At 29.4% G+C, this 18,911-nt stretch overlaps 1 protein-coding gene across 2 annotated transcripts; it reads left to right on the forward strand.

Moving 5' to 3' along the window:
* Positions 1–2,852: 2,852 nt before the first annotated feature.
* On the forward strand, positions 2,853–5,514 carry LOC108452150 (bidirectional sugar transporter SWEET1-like). Of its 2 annotated transcripts, XM_017749906.2 has the most exons (6): positions 2,853–3,125; positions 3,229–3,265; positions 3,799–3,894; positions 4,467–4,746; positions 4,836–4,955; positions 5,070–5,514. In XM_017749906.2, exons 1-6 carry the CDS (start codon positions 3,092–3,094, stop codon positions 5,253–5,255), a joined length of 753 nt encoding a protein of 250 aa, XP_017605395.1. In that variant the 5' UTR covers positions 2,853–3,091; the 3' UTR covers positions 5,256–5,514. The 2 variants fall into 2 exon arrangements, with proteins under 2 accessions (XP_017605395.1, XP_052876757.1); XM_053020797.1 differs by having other exon boundaries at positions 3,082–3,265.
* The last annotated feature ends 13,397 nt before the right edge of the window (positions 5,515–18,911 follow it).

Here is an 18,911-nt window from a genome sequence, read left to right on the forward strand (position 1 = left end):
CGCACATCTTCCGATAATAAAATCTTGAGAGACTAATGAATACATGAAAAGAGAACTTTTAAATTGGGAGTTCTAAATAATTCGGTGTGATTCAAAAAATCAAAATAAAAGATGAATTGACCAGTCCTGACATAAATTGAGTAACCATTTTTAATCCTAAAAACGCAAAAATAAATCATTGCAAAATGAAATGAAATTGAGGGAAGAAAATGATGGAAGTTAAATATGCAATTTATAAGATTATGCATTTTAACAATTTCATTTTAAATTTCATTTTATTTTCAATTCTAACTGAAAATAAAAGGAAATAAAATAATTTTTCTTTACATTTTAACACACCAATGAATTTATCAATCTATTTTTCTCATTATGTTGCTTATTTTTAATTGAATTAATTACATCGTGCATTTTTAAACTATAACCTTTATTCTAAACTAGTTTTTAAATTTCATAACATTCTAATTACATTCTCAAACTATCAATATTATACCACTTAGGTAGTTCTGTTGCTAAAATTATTAATTTAATTGTTAAATGATACATTAACTATATGATATAAAAATGAAAATGTTAAAGAAAAGTGAATATTATTAAAATAGATGCCAAAATCTTGTTTTGATATTATAAAAGCTTTTACATATGCTTTATCATTCACTCTCTCTTTTTAATTTTTACTTTAAAAGTTATGTTACAATGTCTTATTTTTTTAAAAAACATTTTAAATTTAGCTATATAACATTTGGCTTGTCATTTAACGATTTTAATAAAAAAAATTGATTCATATAATCTTAATAATTTAATATTTAATTAAAATGAAAAATAATTCATAACGAAGGCATAATTTAAAAATGACTATAGCAATAAACTCTTTCAATTTTCTTTTCACTCTTAGAAGCAAACCCTAAGAGCTTCTTCCTTAATATAGAGAGAAAGGCTGATGGGTGAAATGCATGTAGCTCCAAATTTAGATTGGATGTGATAAAATATTGTTATCCATTTCATCTAACATTAATGATGCATGCGAAAGTGGGTCCTTAACTCCTAAGTAGATGTCATGACTGACTGTTGCTTGCACCCGATCCACTAATGACTCACTGTTGCATTTGATGCTAAGGAGATTACTTAATTTCTTAACACCACTAATTAATCCCCTCTGTCCTGCTTTCAGCCATGGTTGTTTTCACGCAACTTCTTTCTCGTCTTTCCTCTCTTTTATATTTGTCTTTTAATTAAATTATGTCATAGATTTTTGTGTTTTTTATAGTTTTGAAATTTAATTTCTATTTTTTATTTTAAAAATTAATTCTTTATTTTTATGCTTTAAAATTTAAATCTAATAGTTAATATTATTAAATTAAATATATTAAAATATGTTTGAGTAGTATTTTGAAATTAAAAGATTACTTGCATAATAGTCATGTAATGAGATATATATATATATATTGTAATGAACTTAAAATTAATAAAATAATTTTAATAGTGTCAATGATTAAAATTTAAAATTTAAAATTTAAAAGATAAAAAACAAAATTTATAAAAATAAAAATATAATAACTAAATTTCAATTTTACAAATAGTACTCAACTTATAATTCTCTTGCATAATAAATTTCTTTATTTTTGTGAAACTAAAATTTTTAGGCATTTTCATATTTACTAGTTAGACATCCAACTAAATCTAGAATTAAACTAGATTGAATAGTATTATTTTCGCTGTCTATAAAACTTCATTTAAAATATATCAATTATTTATCACTACTAACTAGAGTGATCATGGTTTTGGTTCTGCCCGGCCCAAAGCCCGCCTAAAAATGGGAGGGTTTGGGTAAAAATATAGGCCGAAAAATGGGCTTGGGCAAAAACGAGGCCTGCTTTAAAAAACGGGCCGGCCTGTAAGAGTTTTTGGCCGGGCCCGCCCAAATTATATATTAATATATTTTTGTTTTTATTTTAATTATTTTAAATTTTAATATAACTATTTTTATTATATTGTTAATTTGTGTATTGTTTTAAGAATTGTTTTAGTATTATTTTATTTGTTTTAATATTTATTTTTATGTTTTTAAATATATTTGATTTATTATATTTTTAAATTTTTTATTTAATAAAATAAGAAAAAAAATTAATATGGGTCGGGCCGGGCCGGCTCGGCTTAGTAATTTTATTTCGGGCGGGCTTGGATAAAATTTTAGGCCCATATTTCGGCGGGGCCGGCCCGGCCTAGTAAATGGGCCTAAAATTTTACTTGGGCCCGGCCCGAACCCGGCCCGGCCCGGCCCATGATCACCTCTACTACTAACAAGCATCTGTTAACTTGAAGTTGAATTTATAAAATTGAATTAAGATATTTTTATATAAGGGATTGGAGTTGATGAAAAAAATAAAATGTGGATCCTGAATTTTACTGCGGAGGCCTATTAAATACCGCCTCCAAATACCATTTCATTTTCTTCGTAAAATTTATACCGATCCTCGTGAGACGATTTCCCTCTGGTAACACATAAATTGAACACTTGAGCTTACTCTTACTTGCAAAGAAAATGTTCGAAATGCGTGATTTATTTTGGAAAAAAAAAAAAACAATTTAACCAACCCTAAGAAGAAAATGAAGGAATGTTAGTTAAAAAACAAAGCAATCCCAATATTTAGGAAATGAATTAATGTATATATAAAAAAACACCAAAATCCAGAAAGGGCAATGGGATTGGGGGATTAAATATTTAACGTTTTACGCCTTGAGATAATCCGTCCAATATCACTTTCAAAACAACCCCCCAAGTTTTGTATATCAGTTTTTACCTCAAATTCACGAGTATAAGAAGGAAGCAAGAAATGGACGCTTCTCCTTACTCAAGATCCAGTGGATAAGAACAAAACACATATTTCACTGTTTTGCACTCATTTTTCAACACATTTCTTTTTAATCCCTTCCTATTTTTTTCTTTTTCTATATAAACACCCTTGCTTCTTGTTTGCTCCGCTCTTCTCCTTGTCATTTGTAAAATACACCTCTACCACTTCATTTGTTCCCCGCCCCCCCCCCCCAACCCACCCCAGACTTCATTTGGTTTAGGATCCAGTTTGATAACACAATGGAAGTTTTGCATTTCATTTTTGGTGTTTTTGGTGGGTTTTCTTTCTTTTTTCTTTTTAAAAAACTTCCTTCCATCAAACTTTCTTATGAAAATGTATTCTCTGGTTTATGTTAATGTTTTTTCTTTTTCTATAGGGAATGCCACTGCTTTGTTCCTCTTCTTGGCTCCAACGTATGTAAAATAAAGCCACTGCTCTCACCTTCTCTGAAAACGAAAAAGAACAAAGCATAAGGAAAAAGATTAATCTTTTCTGTGTTTTTTATTCTTGCAACTTTAAATATAAAAACTCCATTCAAACAAGCTCTTCTTCATCAATGAAAGAACAAGTTTTCCTTTCTTTTTTTCTCTCTCTGTATCTTATGTAATAAACAAAGACAAAAATTTCCCAGTTTTTGGTTTTCATAAATACGGTTGAAACACTAAAAATCTTCTTGTTTCTTTCCCAAAGAAAGAAAGAAAGCTTTGGTTTTTCTTAATGTAATTCTCTTAAATTTCTTCTCTTTTCCTTTTCAGCAAAAATGGCTACAATTTTTTTTTCCTTCTCTATACATTTTGGGAATGATGTATTGGTTTCACCTCTTTATTAATATTTTTGTCCAAAAAGGGTAATTAGGAACAAAAACTATGAAAGAAAAAAAAAAGATTGTCAGCTACCATTCAAAGATTAATTATGAAAATTTGTGTTATGTTTTAACATTTTGAAGGATAACATTTACGAGGATCATTAGAAGTAAGTCAACAGAGCAATTCTCGGGAATACCCTATGTCATGACCTTGCTCAACTGTCTCCTCTCTGCTTGGTGAGCCTTTCTCTTTCATTTACAAGTTTCAACTACCCTAATTACCTTTTTACCCTTTTAATTAACTCTATACACTGATTTTAAGTTCAATTATATAAAATATATATATATATATGTTGGCACAAATTAAAATGTGTTTTTAAAATCCATTCAGTCTCTTAAAAAATAGTTTGTCTTTATTTTTCGCGGCTTGACATGAGCTCAATGGGATGGTCCGGTTCCAGACATAATGGTCCAAAATTTCTTTAGCTTATTCATATTATACTCTGCCCTGATTTTATCAAATGTTTAACTTTTCAAGAATTTATCGGATATTAACCTTCGGGGTTTCCCTTTTTAAATATTTCTTTGATCCTCCTATTTCTAGATCATGTCAAATTGTTTCGCACTTGTAATTCTCAAGGAGACAAGAACAATGTCTAAAACAACAAATGCATGGACAACCAAACCTTGTTCAACTTGTTTTTTAATTTTTATCTCATTACCAAGAGAAGTTTTCTTTTCTTAGTAGCTTTTATAGCAAAACCTTGATTTTTAACATATTCTGTAATTTATTTTTGGCAAATCCTTAGGTATGGGCTTCCCTTTGTATCAAAAAACAACCTTCTGGTTTCAACAATCAATGGCACCGGTGCAGGCATCGAGACCATTTATGTGCTGGTCTTCATCTTCTACGCACCAAAAACGGAGAAAGCTAGAATCCTTGGGCTCTTCGCTTGTGTACTCACCGTTTTCTCTGCTGTTGCCCTCATCTCCCTCTTTGCCCTCCATGGTAATGGCAGAAAACTCTTTTGTGGCCTTGCTGCTACCATTTTCTCCATTATCATGTATGCTTCACCTCTTTCAATCATGGTGAGCTCAACTTTTTCCTCACTTTTTTTTTTAAAAAAAACACAACCCTTTTTTTGGGTTCTAAATTTGTTGCTTTTAATGTAATATAGAGGCTGGTGATCAAAACTAAGAGTGTGGAGTTCATGCCATTTTTCTTGTCACTGTTTGTGTTCCTGTGTGGTACTTCATGGTTTGTCTATGGCCTTCTTGGTCGTGATGCTTTTGTTGCTGTAAGTTCTTTCATCATCTTATTTTGTGTAGAAATTCTTTGTTTTTACCATTCAAAAAGGCAATGCCTCCAGTGTGAGTGTCTGTTGTGAAATAGCTGATATGGTTTTGTGCAGATCCCCAATGGATTTGGGTGTGGGCTAGGGTTCATGCAGCTCATCCTTTACAGCATCTATCGCAACAACAAGGGCTCTGGACAGGCAAAGAAGCCAACCGCCAATGGAACCGTTGAGATGGGAGCAGAGAAATCCCACCAAGAGAAGCCAACAAATGCCAAACTTCCTCATCTTGAACATGTTTAATCGGTCACTTTCTGGTGCTCTCACCTACAATGTTAAAATGTACTTTAAATTTTCATTTACCCCTTTGTAATGAAAAAAGCTTTAGCTTAGATGAATGAGTTGCATAAGAACACACAAGAAAATTGGTAAAAGAGGAGTCTCTTACGATGTATTTCGTCGGCTGGTTGTGGCCCACTGGACTGTCAAAATTTTGACAAATTCCTTGTTTGAATCTGCCAACAAATATATATCAACTAGTTTTTTTATCGCACGGACATAATTGCATATCTCAAATAACATTTAGGGTAAATTATACTAAATGCCACTAAATTATTAGTTAACTAAACTATTAGTTAGTTCATATTTTGTTCACTCAACTTCAAAAAGTTACAAAATGATTATTAAATTATTCGAAAGTTTTTATTTAAGTCATTAGGTATTAAAATCAATATTTTATGGCATTCTCTATTCACGCTGCCTTCAACAATCAAAAGTTTTTCTTCCTATTTTCTTCTATAGTTTGGGTTTTTTTTTTAATGAAATAACTTTAAACGTCATGAATTTACGAGTCAAAGTTTAAACAATCTTTTTGCTGATATTCGACACTAACTGTCAGATTGACTTAAAGCTAATGTATTTTTCTACTTGTTGATGGATATTGATCCACTGTACTAGTCATCAAATCGTTTCTTGGAGCTCGCTAGGCGAACCTTTTTTTAAAAGAAAACTTAATAGCCCAATGTCTTAAATAAATACTTTTAAATTGTACAGTGACTTAAATAAAAAATTCTAAATAGTTTAGTGACCATTTTGTAACATTTTAATGTTGAGTGATTAAAATATAAATTTACTAATAGTTTAATAACCTTGAGTGTAATTTACTGTAAAATTATTATATTTATTTTTCAAATATTTATTACAAAATTTGTAACATTTTAAAGAAGATTGTGATTGAGAAAATAAAAATAATATAATATAAATATTTAACTTTTAGAAACTTTATATAAGTTAAGAATAAAAATTAATATTTTAAATAAACTTGAATTTACAATATATTCAAAGTAAAACAGTCATAGACTTTTAAACAACTTTAAAGAAAAAACAAAAGTTTATTAGTTAAAATATTTTATAAAAGTATAATATTAATTTAAAATTAATAAAATTTTATAGTAATTTTTAAAAATGAGCTTTAGATTTACTAATGTTGTTCATTTATTGATTATAAAACATATATAATAATGTTTAATTTATTTTCGAGTGATTATGAATGTTTATTTTAAATAAGGTTTTGTACATATTAAATTTTAATACAACAATGTTAAAATAATATTAATATTTATTATTTTTCTAATTAAATTTACGTATTAAAAACTATTTAATTAATTTATTATAATAAAAATATATTTTTAATATGTATTACTTAAAATTTTAATTTAATTTATACGTGATATAAATTAAATGTAGTTATATATATTACTACAAAGAAAATGACTTTTAGCGGCGCTTTTACAAGCGCCTTAAAAAATGCCTCTATAGACGGCGCCACAAAAGTTTGCGGCGTTTATTTTAAAAAATGCCGCTAAAGGTCATGGCTTTTAGCGGCGCTTTTCTCACAAACGCCGCTAAAGGTCATGGCCACCACAAATGCCGCTAAAGGTCATGGCCTTTAGCGGCGCTTTTCCCAAATACGCCGCTAAAGGTTATAAAATTTAAAAAAAAATAAAATATCATAAAGGTCGTGAAAAATATAAAAAAATTAAAATTCATTATCAAAATATAAAAATTTTCTATTAAAATTCTTAACTTTAAAAATAAATATAAAAATTAATGAATTTAAATTTAATACATAAATATTGATTCAATATGTAATTTAATACATAAAAAAACACACACACAGACACACTCACAAAGTATTACTATTTCTAAAACAATGTTCATTGATGAAGCTAAAGTATTGCAATGCCTGCATATAACTTAGAGAAGTCCTTTGATGCTTTCAATTCAACCGCCAGAGAATCCAAAACACTAGAATAGAAAGCCAAATATGCACCTGTAAGCCAAAGTTAGGCCAGTAAGGAAATCACTTATACGACTCTCAAAGCCACATATGTCAAAGCACATTATCTGATCTCTTTGAATTATGATATGGAAAGATGAATTTTTAATAATGCCACCATAAAGCAAGAATCAAAATTTGTTTCGACAAAAGTCATTGATCATGTAATTAATCATGTAATCAGAATTTATGTATATAATCAATGACTTTACCTTTGGCAAACATGGTGATCAAGGAGTTGGTAAGTGATTGATAAGAGTGATAAAGCTTTAAATCTGTAATCAAACCAAATATATTTCTAAACCAACTAAAAAGGACTATAAAAGGACCAATACAGAATGAGAAAAACCACACCAAATATTTTGAGAAACTTGAATGAACAAATAACATTAAAAAACTTCCACATGATGGACCAAAAATAACAATGAGGTAATATCTATATTAACAATACAAATCAAAGAAATCTAATTTATTCTAGATAACAAGCGAGACAAGATAATACAAGGCATAGGGCTTCTTACCTTGCACTTAAGATGTCATTTAACTGTTTTAAAACCGCTGGAAGCCAAATGGTCAAGCTCACTCTCAATATCACAATGGGCGCTTCTCACCGCAAATATTCCCACACTATCACTGCACTTTTTACTATACTAGTTCATATATGTAGCAAGTGTAGTTAGTGGATGTCTTCAATTTTAGTGAAACATTTGTCTTAGAACCTTAAAAGCAGCTAAGATTTAATTCTCTAATCTAAGTTTGCTATGGCTAAAGACTCCATAAACTATGAAGTCGAAATAGATTCTAATTAAGTAATGCTAGTAAAACGGGAAATCTCTCTTAAAGTAATCATCTAATAACTCCAATCATGCCCAAAACTTCAATTTTTAATTTTTAATTTTTAATTTTTAATTTTTAAAGATTTTTATAATTTTTAAATTAACATATAAAAGAAAGCTTGAAAACGGCAACATTTTGCAATAATTTTTCCATTTCACTTAAAGATTTCTTTTTTTTTTTGTGTTTTGTTTTTTGCTCTTACATTAAATCATTATATATATACTTAATATCCATATGAAATTTATTTTTAGATGTTAGGGTTTATGATTTATGGGTTATAGTTTAAGGTTTGGGATTTATGATCTACATTTTATGGGTTTAAAAGTTAGTTTTAGGGCTTGGGGTTTGGGTGTTGGGGTTTACGGGTTAGAGTTTTAAGGGTTTATGATTTGAGGTTTAGGGTTTAGGGTGTTGGGATTAAGGTTTATCATTTTTAGTATTAAGGGTTTATGATTTGAGATTTAGGGTCTGGTGTTTAAAAAGCAATTAATTAGTGTTTATAGTTTTAAGGGTTTATGATTAGAGATTTAGGGTCTGGGGGTTAAAGGGTTATTGATTTAAGAGGTTAGGGGGTTAGTGTTTAAAGAAAGTCATAACATTGATTTTAACACTTCAGAACTTAATTAAATGAAAACTTCTAATTAAATAGTTTAGTTATCAAAGTGTAACTTTTCATGATTAAGTAACTAAAATGAAATTAACTTTCCCATGGCTAAGTGAATAGTGTAGTTAATTTATATTGTTTATAAAGTCGGTTTTAGATATGATCAAAATAAAATCAATTCAAAATAAAAATAAGACCTTATTTAATTTGTTATAATTTGCTCTTATCCAAAATAGATAATTATCTATCCATATCAATCATTACTTTTTTATTTATTTTTCAATAAATAATTTGTTATAATTTTAAAATATTAAAATTAAAATTATCTCTTTTATAATTATATAAGAGATTATTTAATATATAAATTAAAAACACTAATTAATTTAAACCCTAAACCCATTAACTATAGTCTCCAAACCCCTAAATCATAAAACATAGACCATCAACCTTAAATCCCAACCCTTAAACCATAATCCATAAACCTTAAAATAGTTTAGATCTATGTGGCATTTTTAAAAAAGTGCCGCTAAAACTCAAGCTATTGCGGCGTTTTCCACAAAGCGCCGCTAATGCCACTGAAGTAAAACGGCTAGTTCTGCTTAATCTTTTTGTGGCGTCTTTAAAAAAGCACCGCTAATGCTCGATCTTTAGCGGTGCTTTCTTAAAAATGCCGCTAATGCTCAGATCTTTAGCGGTGCTTTCTTAAAAACGCCGCTAATGCTCAGATCTTTAGCGGCGCTTTCTTAAAAACGCCGCTAATACTCAATCTATTCGATTTTTAGTGGCGTTTTCTATTCAAACGCCGCTAAAAACCTGTTTTGCGATATATATATATATATAAAAATTTTAATGCTTTAGTTAAAATTACAAAATATAGTTTTTAATATTTATTTGTTAAACATTTAAATATAATAATAAAATTTATCAATTAATTAATTAAAGTTTGTAGTAACATTATAAATATTAAAATGTTTATTTTAACTTCATAAAAGTAATATTGTGTAAGAGAAATTATTTTATATATTGTCGGTAAAGTTTTTAGTTGAGTCACGGAGTAGACTAATATCTTTTAAGAGTATAATAAAATATTAAAAAATAATTAATTAAAAAATATTTATCAATTTTTCAAAATTGTTTCCGAAATATATCAAATCCTAAAACATTTTATAAATAAAATAAGATTGAAAGATATCTAGATATCTTCTTTCCTTAAAACTATGCTCATCTTTCTTAATTATCTTTTACTCAAATTTTATAAATTTGGAAATTCTAATCCAAATTTCCTTTTAACTCTAACCACTTAACTTTCTCTTTATCAATTTATTCTTCCTAAATATTAGAATATGAAACAAAAATTAATCTTAAGCAATTGAATATGTTTCCAATTTGAATATAATAAAAGTATCAAACCATGGTAAGGATCAAGATAATAAAATTCTTCTCCCGTATAATGGATGCCTTTTCAGTATTAAAATTGAAAATTTTTGGTGGCGTTATTCATTTTTCTTGTCTTTGGCTTATCTAATGCGGTAAGAAGCCAACTAATTAAAATAATGCACTCTTATTTGTCTAGAGCAACTGTCAATTTTTCGCACTTAGATTATACCGATTCATTCTGTCAAATCTTTTCTCCATCAACATGATAATGGTAAAAAATTACTAAACTATTTTGTTAGTCACCTTAATTAGGAAGTTGTTTTAGTTTAATTATTCCAATTCTTTTTATTAATTTAGTCACTTAAAAAAAGTTAAATTTATAATATTTCTTACTCAATCAGATAATAGATTTAAGCAAAGATGTTACATAAAAAGATTTAAATTTTTTATAACATTCAAACACTTAATTTATTATTCTTGGACTCAATTTCAACCTTTAAATTTAATTTCGTATTTTATATTAGTATATATATACACCATTTGAACTTATTTCATAGCTTTAAAATTCAAAATTTTATTCTCACTAACTCATCACAAATTAATATAATACTGACTTAAACAAATATTCCAAATCACATACAAATCACAACCATTCTTATTTAATTTCATACATAATTATTAATCAATTAATTTATGGAATCAAATATATAATTATTAGGTTTAATGGTTTAAAAGGCTCTCGAACTTTTTTGCGAAAATCAAATAAGCCCTTGCGACCTTTTTGCACCCAATTGAACCCCTAAACTAACAAAACTGGCTAAATAGGCCCTTTTACTAACATTGATCGTTACAACATTGACATGACTGTTAGCGGCACTAACATGGCGCTCCATGCCATACCAACTACCACATTAGCAAAAAAAAAAAAAAAAAGAATATTTAGTTTTTACTGAAATGAACATGGACATATGGTTATCTAGGTTCATTTGTTTCAAAGCTTAATTTTTTAAAAATTAAAAATATATTTTAAAAGTTTATAATTTTTAAAATATTATTAAAAATTTTAAAAATATTAAATAATGTTAAAAATAATAAATAAATAATAGCCAGTTAATAGTTAAGTTCATAATGAATCTAGACACATTTTATCTAGATTCATTCAAAAACAATTTTTCTAAATTATATAAACTTTAAAAATATTAAAAATTAATTTCCTCTAAAAATCGATATGTGTATCAATGTTTAAATTCTATTGGTACCTTTTAGAATTGATATGTGTATCAATCTTTTAATTCATTTGGTATATTATAAGATGTATAAAAACATATATTTTATAAAACAAATAAATATAAATAATTTTAATTTTACTAACCGTAGATGTAATTTTTAATGTATGAATATATACAATTAAAAAGTGTATAAATTATTTTATAGCCAAACTTTTTAAATACTTTGATAGATATTCATACGTTTTAAAAAAAATTACACATACGATTACTAATTTAAAATTTTTATATTTATTTTATAACATATTTTTATACATCCTAAAAGATACCAATAGAATTAAAACATTGATACACATATCAATATGTTAAATAAAATTAATATTTAATATACTCCTTATTAAATATACTCACTAAGAACAAACTGAATGAAAACAACTATAATGGATGGAAAAGGAACTTGATGGTTGTCTTAAGCTGTGAGAAATTTAATATAGTCATTGATAATAAATGCCCTTTGACTACTCAAGCTGAGGCTAGAAAATGCTGGGAGGAGTATGATGAGATAGCTCGTTGCTATATGCGGGCAGGCGTGACCAACACATTTTATAAACAATTGGAGAGCTGTAAGATGATTTGACATGATTTACACTATTATTTACATCCATTTTCATGTAATTTGAGCCTATTTAATAGATAAATCAAGTCATTTTAGTGTTTATTTATGATTTCTTAGTTGAAGTAGTATTTTATACTTTTTAATAGTTTTTTTTTTTATAATAATTTGATACTTAAATAAGGTTATGTGTTTATGTAGGGTGATTTAGGAGCTAAAGATGCAATCTCAAACTTAAAATGCGGCAAAGTCGTGACAACAAAGCATAGAAATTGTGACATCAAAGATCGAGTTGAAAATAGTCCTAGGAATGGCATTAGAGTGAATGTCGCGACATCGAGCTACGGAAGTCGCAACACCAAACTTCAAAATGAAGAAATGCCACAAATAGTATGTGACGTCATGACGAGTAAGAACTCCACATCGCGACATCGCAACGATTTCCTGAATGTGGCAGCTAGGTTTTACATAGGCAGTTTAGGGTTTTTTGGGCTTAAAGCCCTAATTGCTATACTAATTAGAGGGGCATCTTAGTCATTTAATTTTGCCTATCTAATTCACTTTTTAACCACAATAAATAAGGTTACAGGCAATTTTTCATGCCATTGATTTCAATTTTCTTTTAGTTTTCTTTTATGTTTTCTTAATTGAAAGATTTCTATTCTGAAGTTGAGACAATTGCAAGCGGAGATTGTTCTTGAACTGCACTATTATATTGATTAAATTCATGATCATTCTATTCCCTATTCTATTTATTCATATCTTTATTGTTAATTTGATTAATTGATTGTTTGTATGAGTAGTAGAAGAAATTTATGTTTTATCTATATTTCGCATGATTTAGTTGCTTAACTAATTAATTAATTAAGTAATTATTTATCTAAAATTGAATATTTTTCAAGTCTTCCAAAGAATTTAGTATACTACGATTGACGACCCTAGTAGAATATCGTTGACACTAGGAATAGGAAATTCCATTAGGCTAGTTTAGGTTAGTTTAATTTAATTAGTTTTATTGCTATCTTATTTCTTAACTAGCACTACTAATTTGTAAATTGATTAGATTAGTAATTATTTTCAAGTAATTAATTTACTAATAATTTTCTCCAATATAGCAATCCTTTGGGTACGATTGACTGACCACCTAACGTGGTGGGAATTTTAGTACAATTCTACAATTAGGAGGCTTGTTTTCTAGTCATTTTATAATTAATTATCACATTTTCAACTTTCATAGTTTAGGTTTAATTATTTGCAAAATAATAATTTTTATGCAATACTTAATGTTAGTTGACCTATTAGGCTAATTTTGGCTTTAGGTAGTTTTAATCGGTTTAATTGAATGTGCAAGATGTTTGTTTGGTAGCCCGACAGCCTTAGAAATGACACCCAAGTGTAGCACAAGATTCCCAAGATGCAACATGAGAAGTCAGAACTCTTAGCTTGGGAAATCAATGTCGTGTTATGACACACCTTGGTTGTGTCGTGAGACAAGGCTGAACATGGACACAAGTATTGTAAAGGCTAAAATAGTTTGCACAATCAATTATTTCCAAAATTTGGGCTTCCTATTGACCTATTTAGGGTTTTTAAACATTAGTATAAATAGTAAGGCTGTTCCCAACATGTAGGGGAAGCTTTTAGGAGCTATAATTAGTAAATTTTAGTTTTAAGTTTATTCTCCTTTTCGTTTTGAAATACTTTTGTTCTTTTCAACTAGGTTCGATTTGAACCTAAGTCTGTTCAATTAAAGTATTCAATATTTTCTTTTATTGTTTGTTAGCAAACATCAAGATCCGTTTTATGATATTATGCCACTTCAATCACATCCGATTCAATTTATTGAGCAATTTCTTATCTTTCTCTTATTTAATTTACTTGTGTTCTTTTACATGTTTAAGTTAAATCTAAGAGTACTGACATCTAGATCCATAAGAGGCTAAGTCTTTAGGAAGATTAATGAGTGGACGTGAGAATAGTTAATAGAAGAATATGGGTTTCCCGAAGATATTAACTAGTTTTAAATCATGTATGCTTAAACCCTAAAATTGACGATCTTAGGAAGTAACCTAGGTTAAACGAGGCTGGGAGATAAGTTTGTCGAGTAAATCGTGATTTATCCTGGTAGGAAAAGTGAGGTCGGGAGATAAGTGAGTACCTATTAGTTAGTTGATTATAGAGGTTGAGAGGTAATACTAGTTATTAAATAGTTAATTCCATTTAAACCCATATTCTAATGTTAACTACAACCACTGTAACGAGTTAATCTTCTACCTGTTAATCTAATTTAGTTGTTTATTTATTCTATGTTATTTAATCTAGTTTAATTTAGTTTATGATCTTTGTCTCTGTTATTGGTTGTTGTAATATAGATTTTAATTATTACAATTTAGACTTATTATTGTAGGAGTAGATTTAGGATTTAATTAGTTCTCCTTTGGGCACGATCCTCAGAATATTTCTCTATGTTCCATTATAGCATTTACTATATTACAATTTGACTTGTATACTTGCGGACATCGCTATCTTGTTTTCATATCTTTTGCTGCAATATTTCCTGTCCAAACATTCACACGTTTGGCAGTGGTCAAGTTGTTGGAGCTATTGCTGGGGATGTTTCGGCATTAAATATAAATTTTATTTTCTGCTATTAATAAGATAAATAGGAAAACTAAAAATTATAGATACGATTGTTTTTATTCTAGTTTATATTTCGTTTTTGTTTTCGAGATAGACTTCAGTCAATTACAGAATGACCATACTAGTTGGACAAACCACTTTTGATGCAAATTGGCTGAAACTCAGTATTGCTAAACTAATCATCATTCAAACTCATTTTGATATGAATCCAGCTTTTTTAATGTAACACCCATTGCTCGATCCAATCATCAAGTCTGAGTACCAAATGTCACAATCAAACTGTATTACCTATCAACCTTTCTAACTGGATTTATTTACAGAAAATACTAAATTTAAACACATGAATTTCCAAACAACTTTACACTAATTCCTTAGTAAACAACCTGATCCATATTTAACTTCAAATGTATTCCCCGATATACAAGTACTAAGATTTTTACTATAATTTGCCTTCTTAGGCCCGTGTATATACACTTATTCAACCCAAGAGGCGTAACCTCTAAGGGTGCCCCTCTATACACATGAAATAGCTTCAACGCCCAATGCGTAAGTCTAGTAGAGTCTGGCTTGTTCCTTCCCAAGGTCCCAATAACCCTTGATTCCTTCAAACAAGGCAACATAGTCGTAAGTCTAGAATGAACTTAGTGAGATTTTGAGCAACTGTGCATGGTAAAGACTTTATAATTTCTGGGAAAAAGGAGTAAAGGTACTAAATTTAGACTCACTGTGCTTCATTGGGTACTTCATGGATTTTTTGGAGTGGTTGACACCTTGTTTTTCTGATTTTTTCCATTGGTTGACCTACCCATTGATTCAATCGCAGTTATGTTGTAACAGTCCGGTTTAGACCCTAGTTGTAAATAGTGGTTTCAGGACCAAAAATCTGAGTCAAAAAATATTTTAATATTATTTTCTATGCTTATAAAATGTGAATTGACATGTGTGAAAGTTTCGTATGAAAATTTAATCGTTTGTGTTCTTAATTTGATAAAAAGACCTAATTGTGTAAAATGCAAAATTTGCATTCTATTTGTTAAAGTGCCTAATTGCTATGTCTCTTTAATTGTGAGGTCCTTATGTGGTTATTTGACCATGGAATGTATTGAATGACAGTAATAGACATTAGTTGGTGGAATTTTAAATGTATATTATAAGCTTGTAATAGTAGATTGTGTATTAATGTTTATTAATTAAAAAAAACATAATATTTGCTTCATTTATTCATCATTTAGCCGAATAAATCAAAGGAAAAAAAATAAAACTCAAGCTTAGGGTTTGGCTAAGAGATTTGGCGATTTAGGTACGTATTTTGGTCGGTTTATGATAATTTCTACATTTTTGTGATCGTTGCTTAGAGTTCTATCGGCCCATATTTGAATTTCTGAAATTGTTAATGATTTTGAGTTGAGCCATTGATGAAACTATGAGTTTTATGAAGTTTGATGATAGTATATGGAAGTTTGAAGTTGGGTTAACATGTTTTGTATTTGAGTTTTTGATGAATTTGATTAATTTGGGCTAAATTGTAAAAATAAAATTTTTGAGGGACTAAAATGTGAAATAAATGAAATGTGGGGCCATATAAGAACACTATGAATATTCGGCTAAGCATGTGTGCAGAGAAATTTTGTGTATTTTGTGACTTTGTGAAATAGGGACTAAAGAGTTAAAATGTGAAAATGTGAGGGCTTATTTGTAAAATGCCCTAAATATGTGTTTTTGGATTGATTTGAATGAATGTGAGTTTGAATAAGTTAAATTTGAATTTATTTAGATCAAGAACCAAAGAAAACAGAATTAGATCGGGAAAGTCGAAAGTCATCGAGTAGCTGATTTCATCTATTCGAATCTGTACGAGATAAGTCTATATACAAATAGATGTGTTTTGAATTGAATTACTATTGATTATATGCTATTGAACTATGATGAATGATTATATGAGTTGAGAAATATGAGACATCTGAGAAAGTATCGACAAAGTTCTGACGTCTGAAAAGCCCCGTACGAACCTTAGGAATAGTTAAGATACATATGTCATGACATAGGATCCGATATGTGTTCTTGTGTAAGACCACATCTGGGACGTTGGCATCGACTTATGATTTACGTGTAAGACCATGTCTAGGACATCGGCATCGTATTTGATTTCGTGTAAGACCCTGTCTGGGACAGTGGCATCGATATTTGATTACATGTAAGACCACGTCTGGGATATTGACATTGTATGAGCTTTCCAAGCTATCCGCTTATCCTTATGATTCCGAACGGTTCAACGGGCACTCCGAGAAACGAATGATTATATGAAATATGTATCTGATTCAGGTACATTTGAAATTGTATGTCATATTTGATGTTGAAAGGTAAGTATATGAATCCTTGTGATCAAATGATTATATGTGACAAAAGTATAAGAAAATAAGCTATATGTGCAAATGATTGGGGAATATGTGAAATGTATTTGAGCTATGTGGTTTATGATAACATTTGGCTAAGTAGTCTATGTATATTATGATGCTTATATGTTTATATTGTTAAGTTTATTTGTTTATGGCTTACTAAGCTTTTGAAAACTTACTTTGTGTGTCTTTTAACTGTTTTATAGATATCGAAGCTACTGAAAGATCGGGAATCGTCGAGGATCACTATCGAACTATATTTTGGTTCCTTTTGAAAGTGTAATTATTGGAGTATGGCATGTGTAGGCTAGAAGTATTAGAATATGTTTTGTAATGTGTATATCATGCCATGTGATATGGCTAGATTATGGTTAAACTTATGGTTTGAATTTGGTATATGATATGTGATGTTATGTTGATATTATGAGGTGTTTTTGGTTGGCCAAAAGAAATAGTCAATTTGGTAAGTTTTTGGTATATGTTTGTTTGTGGATTTGGTAAGAATTTGGCATGAGAATGAATGAGGTAAATTGATGTTACAAATTATATGTTTTTGCATGTCTTTGGCTTATGAATGTTATGTTTTGATTAGTGAATTATAAATGAAAGATGAATATATGATATGAATGATGTAAGATTTTGGGTTTGAAATTGGTTGAAAATATGATGCTTTAGATGCCTATTTGATGCTTGTAGGGAGGACCCTTAATGGGTGGCAATTTGGCTTTGCAAATAGTCTATTTTTACCCACACAGGCAGGGACACAAGCGTGTGTCTTAGCCGTGTTGCTCGAGAGCCATTTCAAAATGAGCCTGGGCAGACCACATAGTCGTACACACGGGCGTGTGCTAAGCTGTGTGGCCAAGTCAGTTTCGAACACGGGAAAGACACACGGGTGTGTGACTAGCCATGTGACCCAAGTCAGTAGCCTCCCTAATTTTCACACGGCCTGGCACACGGGCGTGCCTTGTGGCCATGTGGGCAAGTTAGTATGTATGCACTTTTTTGACACGGCTTAAACACATGGGTGTGTCTAATGCCGTGTGAGGTGCACGGCCTGTTCACACAGGCATGTGACCTGTACAACTTTGTAAAATGTTTAAGTTTTGAAAAAAATTGTATGAGCTTGGTTTGGTCTCGACCCCTTTCTAATGCATGCTTAATGTGACAGCTTTAATTTGTCCCTAGTTGGGAATTGGTTTCAGGACCACAAAACTGAGTCACAAAATTATTTAAATGCTCTTTTCTATGTTTATTATATGTTAAGTATCATGTGTGAAAGTATCATGTCTAAATTTTGTCATTTGAATGTGAAATTATGAAAAAGGACTTATGTGATAAACTTGAAGAATGTGTTAGGAAGAAATGAGGTGACCGAATAATGCATGGCTTATTAAAAGGGAGGACTTGCATGTCAAATTGTCCAATTTAAAGTTAGTGGCCGGCAATGATAATGATGATTTGTAATATATGCATTTTATATATATAAGAAATATAATTATTAAATGTTTTATAATATGAAATAAGAATTAATAAAACAAAAAAGGGTGAAAAAGAACAAAGTTTGTTCATCTTTGTTCTTCCTTAGCCGAAAAACAAGTAAAAGAGAAAAGGAAAAGTTTCTAAGAAGTTCGGCCATGCTTGTAACTAGATTGAGGTATGTTTGATATTATTCTTTGAAATTCATGTATATTTTAAGTTGTTAGTTTGAATTCTACCTAGCCCATGGTTCAAATTTTGCTATTTGATGGAGATGATATTCGGCCATGGATGTTGTATTTCTTGGTTGGTGTTTTGATGTTTTTGTGATGAGGCATGAAGATGGTTGATTTTGAGTGTTTAATAAAAAGGATTGGATGTGAGTGTGTGTGAAATAGAAAATGATGAGTCTTGGTAACTTCATGAAGTGTTCGGCCATTGTGTTAAAA

The sequence above is a fragment of the Gossypium arboreum genome, chromosome 2, assembly GCF_025698485.1.
Source record: "Gossypium arboreum isolate Shixiya-1 chromosome 2, ASM2569848v2, whole genome shotgun sequence".
In the NCBI taxonomy this organism is placed as follows: Eukaryota; Viridiplantae; Streptophyta; class Magnoliopsida; order Malvales; family Malvaceae; genus Gossypium; species Gossypium arboreum.

Excerpts from the sequence above, each read along its gene's own strand:
- LOC108452150 (XM_053020797.1), top strand. The coding sequence starts at position 3,180 with ATGAAAATGTATTCTCTGGTTTATGTTAATGTTTTTTCTTTTTCTATA. Across the intron at positions 3,266-3,798 it reads TTCCTCTTCTTGGCTCCAAC|GATAACATTTACGAGGATCA; the intron begins GTATGTAAAATA and ends AACATTTTGAAG. Across the intron at positions 3,895-4,466 it reads AACTGTCTCCTCTCTGCTTG|GTATGGGCTTCCCTTTGTAT; the intron begins GTGAGCCTTTCT and ends GCAAATCCTTAG.